Source organism: Lipotes vexillifer, unplaced genomic scaffold (genome assembly GCF_000442215.2).
Source record: "Lipotes vexillifer unplaced genomic scaffold, Lipotes_vexillifer_v1.1 scaffold343, whole genome shotgun sequence".
In the NCBI taxonomy this organism is placed as follows: domain Eukaryota; kingdom Metazoa; phylum Chordata; class Mammalia; order Artiodactyla; family Lipotidae; genus Lipotes; species Lipotes vexillifer.
In genome coordinates, this window is record NW_006777506.1 from 1774594 (window position 1) to 1780529 (window position 5936).

At 32.5% G+C, this 5936-nt stretch overlaps 1 protein-coding gene across 1 annotated transcript in view; it reads right to left on the bottom strand.

The window, feature by feature from the left end:
* The window catches only part of TPR (translocated promoter region, nuclear basket protein), a 65152-nt gene that overhangs the window by 58897 nt on the left and 319 nt on the right, over positions 1-5936 (bottom strand). The window contains exons 2-5 of the mRNA XM_007451154.1: positions 5482-5495; positions 4357-4461; positions 2384-2457; positions 727-823 (exon numbers count right to left, since the gene is read on the bottom strand). Coding sequence (XP_007451216.1) covers positions 727-823; positions 2384-2457; positions 4357-4461; positions 5482-5495 — 290 coding nt within the window. The remainder of the gene's footprint in view (positions 1-726; positions 824-2383; positions 2458-4356; positions 4462-5481; positions 5496-5936) is intronic.

Sequence of the window (5936 nt, forward strand, 5' to 3'; positions counted from 1 at the left end):
GCAGGAATATACATACTTAATTATTTTTGTATTCCTTACATGAAGGTTTTTATGAAAAAATTTAATTTTACTTACCCATTAGCTGATCAAAATCATCAACAATACTTCAAATTAATTTTTCTGAGCATAGTTACTAATTGACTATTATTGTACGGTAACATATAAGTATTTGAAAATTCTTCCTTCAGTAGAAATAAAAATTCTGAAAAATCTTATAAAAAGGAACCAAAGGGAACTGGATACCATTAAACTGCTTAAGAGTCACATTCACTTGAATACATCAACTGTATTACATATTATATTCTATGCCTAAATATGCTTCCTAATTCTTTCAGCCTGTGCTTTTAAATATGGGCTCTCCTTTTAGGTTCTTATATTGAATGCTTGTGGACAGCTTATACCAGCAAGGGTGTCTGTATCAAAAGAAGTTCAGCCTCTACAACTGAACATCTGAACAGTTTCCAATTTGATACTATAAATAATACTGTAGTATATAAACCTTGGTCCAAATTCTTTCAGATGTTTTTCATTTGTGTACTTGTCTATAGACACCTCATTAAGGGCTCAGAATGATCTAGAGATAAATGAGTAGGAGAAACAACAGGATATTACTCTGAACTCTATTCTGAGCTATGACAAACACCAGCTAATAGAAATGGACTGGGGATTAAATCTTAGCACTGCTGGAAGAGAAAGGAAAGAGTGAAGTTAGAGACTAAGGCATACCTGTTAAATATTCAAGTTCTTGAGATAGTCTCTCATTGGTTCTAATTAAGTCTCTTTTCTCAGCTTCTAATTCTTCCTTTGTCCTTGTAAACTGGCTCTGTCATATAAAGGAGCAAGCATAAAACATTTAAATAAGAAAATCAAGTTGATCAAATATAAAGAAATGAACATGGAATTGGCACCTTAGTTAACATTAGCAGTGGTTTAAAAATGGTTGGTTTTCTTACTTATGGCTTATACATCAAAATGTTTAAAAACTACCCATAATCTCAACACTTTTGTTCATATTTTGGGTTTTTAAAAATTATTCTTCCTAGACTTACAAAAAAATTTCCCATGTCACTTTTTAATCACTTGAAAGTGTCATATAATTATATAATTACTTCAACAAGCCTTTATAAGAAACTTAATTTACTTCTAATTTTTGCTGTTATAAAATAAAACTTTAAAGAATATCACTGCACCTTGGCTCAAATTATTTCTCAAGAAAGATCCCCAGAAACAGAATTATTTAAAACTCTTAATATATTTTGTCAAATTGCTTTGCAGCAAGACAACAGCAATTTATAGGCTTTTCTTTAAGTCATAATTGCCAATCTGAAGCCACTTATGCCAGAAGTGAAGATTATGCTTAAAATAAAAAAAAAAAAAAAAAAAAAGGAGAAACAAAAAAATCAGTGTTAACATGGGGAGGTGAAAAATAATTACATTGTTGCATTATCTGCATTTTTCTGATTACAAGTGAAGTAGAATAATATTTCATATTGCTATTAGCTATTTGTACAGCTTCCTGTCTGGTTTTAAAAACCTTTGCCCATTTCCCTCTTTGAATAATTTTTCTTATAATTTGAAAGTAGTCATGTATTAAGGATATATATAGTCATATTTTTATTGAGAAAATACTTTCTATGATTTATTTGCTTTTTAATTCTTTTTATGTAGAAAATTTTAAATTTCTATTGGACCAAGTCTATCGCTCTTTCCCACTATAAGTGTCTTCCATATATCAAATATCTTTTAACCTCAAATCAAACGCAAATATTTAAAAAGCAATGGCAAGAGTCTAAAGGTCTATCTGATCAAAGAATCACTGGGTATGACCACTTTATTAAACAAACTGGCCCGCAATCCTTGTAATCATATTCAATCTGTTATTCTTAATCACTACTCTAAGGAAATGATTACCAATGTGGATTCACACATATCCCCAACTGTATCACAATACTTGAAATAATGCCTAGGCAATAGTAAGCATTAAATAGATAATTTCTAAAAGAATAGAAGGAAGATAGGTAGGTAAGTGGGTGGATAGACAGCCAGATGGATCTATGAATATCTACCCTACTTACAGATTTATGGCACTTATAATGCAAAAAAATTTTTTTAAATCATGACTTAACAGCTACACAGCTAAAAGCAAGTGTTTTTTTATATCAAGAACTTAGATATTCTAATAAGTAAAAGGAATATCCAATCAATCATTAAAACATAAAATCCTATTAAGGAATTTATATATATACATTTTTGTTAGTAGCTTCTCCTAACTGAACATATTTCATCTTCCCACTGACTAAATAACCAATAAGCACAATCAGAATAGAAAACTTCCTCAAGTATCAGGTTTACAATTAGCTTTATTCACAGGAATAACTTTTACCTGAATGGCAATATTGCGATCCTGAGCCACTTCAAGTTCTTTGTTTTTCTCCGTTAGCACCTTCAGTTGACTGTCTGGATAAAAGGAATTTTATGAACACACGTACATAAGCTTAAAATTTGCGAGGACAGTTTGTATTCAATGGCCACCCATACACGTTTTGAAATTAAGAAACTGAGTTTCAGAAAGGTAGAGCTGCACAACACTGCATTCCAAATTCATGAGTACAACCCAAATTTACTGTATTTCTAGTACAAAGTTTTAAATATGCTATCCTGTCTTCAAAATCATATTTGTGATCATTTTAGCCAACATTTTTAGGAAAAAGTATTTGCAATTACCAATTTCCTTATTTTTCAATGACATCTTCTAAGTCAATCATAAAAAAGTGAATTAATTGTATTTGCAAATTCAAAAATTAAGTGAAAAAAGACAAAATCAAGAGAATAAATAATAACATTTAAACTACATGAAATGTATACAGAGTAAATCACAATAATGGATAACTAATTCAGCTGGTTTACCACGCTAAAAAGAGCTATGCTTGATACTGAATTTTCAGTCCCACAATCTCCACTCATAATGGGCTATCTCCCCTAAAGTTTCTCTTCTAAACATATTCCAATAATTAGGAAGAGTATACTTTCTGAAACCTTCTTCCACTGAAACACGTCTATGTTATGTGCTGGTAATTTAATGAACAAATACATTATTATTACTTCCAAGTTAAACAATTCGTTTATTAAAAGAAAAACAAAAAACCTGCTAAATTTGTCCAAATTTTCTATGTCATTTTAATGTTATTTATTGCTTCCAAACTAAAAAAATATATAAAAATATAAACTGTACACCCCAGGAAGGCAAGTCTATCTAGGTTTATCCCCATCTTCTCCTCCCTCTCCCTTTTCCAGATCTCATAAAAGAAGCTGGGATCACAGTCATTTTCTTGAAATTTTTTAGCACTACTGCTCTACAAACCTGTTTTTTTATGCCAAAACAAAACTGTGTACAGGTGATAAATCAGATGTAGCTACTCAAGTATTCATACCCTCATTACACATGTATACACATATGTATACGTCACATGTTTTAAAAATGAAATGTGCCAAAATTAGTTGAAAAGGGTTTCGACTCAAACATACAGCCGATGGGCATGGACTTGGTTAAGAAAGAAGACTAATGTTTCAGCCATTCTCTTAATTATTAGCTTCTTGCATTCCCAATGAAATTAAAATCCAGCTATACCTAATAACAAATATTATGCCCCTACTCTATAAAGATCTTCCTGACATTCGCTTTTTTCTCTGTAAACAAGGCACAAAAAACACATCATCCTCCCAAGAAATGTCAGGACCTTTAAGATCTTGTGTACTTTCTAGGACTTAATGATGTAATAAAATTAATTAAGAAGAAAAATAGCTGTTCATCTTTCAATGGAATTAGACCTTAAAGAGGAAATTACAACCTGAGGCTCATAAATAGTTATAAATATCATAACAAGAGTTAAAACATGAATATAATAATGGAACTAATAGGCTTTAATTTTTTAACAACATAAAAATAATTAAGTCACTCTCTTTACTTTTTCAGTTGGATAATGCTTTAGCTTTTTCAAAATGCTTTCATATATACCTCATTTGACCTGTACAGCTGTTTAAGTAGACAGACAAGTGGCTCTAGCCATTTTATAAACAATAATCAAACACTGTTATGATTTACATATGACATGAGTTTTTAATAGCAGTCAGAATTAGAACCCATGCCTCCTGACCATTAAGCCCTGGACTCTTTCAAAGTCTTTACCACTGAATGAAAAAAAATCACACTGAAAGAAAAAAACATAATATTACCAGAAATGAAAACAAGGACAATCAGTATTTTCATATACAGTAAATAAATGTTTCCAAAGCATACAAAGGAGTATCTGAAGACCTCAATACTCTAATGTTAGAAAGATATAATTAAATACTTACTGAGCTTCTCCAGCTCAAGCCGCAAGCTTTGGCACTCTCGGGTTTCATTCACAAGTCTCTCCTGACTGTGGGACAGCCTCTTCTCTATCTCAAAGTACTGTTGTTCTACAGATGATCAGAAAAAAAAAAAAAAAAAAAAAAAAAAAAAAAAGACTGTCGACACTGCTACTTATTTTTGATAACCTTGATTTTAAAATTTAAGACAGAGTATTGGAACCCACACTCCAAATAAGAGAGAATTTGAGTAAAGATAAATAGATCGAGTACAGAAAAGGACTTTAATCCAACATTTCCAACTGACATATGTAAAATGACAAAAGAAAATAAGGCCTGAGAGGGCTTTAACAAATTATTTTTCTGCCTTTTCCACAAGATTATGAAATTCTTCAAGACAGGCAACATGTCTCATTTATCATAGTATTTTCCCCACGCATCACCAGACTTCTTAGCATAAAGCAGACCAAAAGAATATATTTATTAAATGGAGAAAAAATTATTTAGGTTAAAAACTGCTTTGCTTTAAAAAGGTTTGTCTTAAAATAGCCAAAATAATGCCTGAACATATAAAATTACTAAATTTATGTAAAAATAAACGTTAACTTTCCAAGGGAAGCGACTGAGAGTGTACTGTTCAGCACATCAGAAGCACATAGAAGACGCTCAATATTTATTGTGTAAATTAACACATAGACTGCAGTGCACTATATTCAGTGTTGGGATTCAGAGAATTAATTTTCAGCATCAATTCTGCTTGGTAATTTTATTTATTCTTTTAAAATGAAACATTCTTCAGAATTTTCAATCCACTTAGCAAAAACCAGTTACCAATCCCGCACCGCGCCCCCCCCCCCAAAACCTGGTAAACCAGGACACACAACAGATGGTTTGTATTTTACTAATGGTAATTACTATGCTCTTAATATTTCTTCAATGATATTCAAGTCACCATTGTGAGGAACTTTCTTATTTGAGGCTCTACTACAGGTATTTATAAGGTCTTAATATATTTTCTATCAAAGTCCAACTTTAAGAAAGAAGTCGTGTATATTAAACATTTACTGCACGTGCACTGTGTCTCCAGCGCTGTCTTACGCATCTACTCGTTTTTGTGAACACAAAACGGACCAGAGGAAGACAGACTCAGAACAAGCGCAGAAAGTTATCATTAAAGACATAGGCCTTTTAAAGCAGATGACTAGAAAACAGAGCAGAAATTACTATCATTTAACGTGCAACATACAGACAGGGTACTCTAGGCTTAGAAGAGTTAGGAGTCGCAGACCCGTAGTCCGGTGTAAACAGACCCAAATCTTCACAATTTCTCTTTGCCAGACAACGTTAGGCGTCCCTAAATGAGACCACCCTAATTACAAAGAAAACAGGAACTCAATGTGGATTCACATTTTAAAAACAAACAGGCTCCTTCGTATCAAACTGTGAGGGAAGCAGTTACGAGAAGGCCTATGGTGCCCACGGAGCCGGAGAAGCGATGCTATAGCACTGAAGCCGTGGATGGTGCGAGCTTGCAAGGGGAGGAGACCAGCCATCGCTGGGGTCGCGCCCAGAAACAAAGGCGCGAA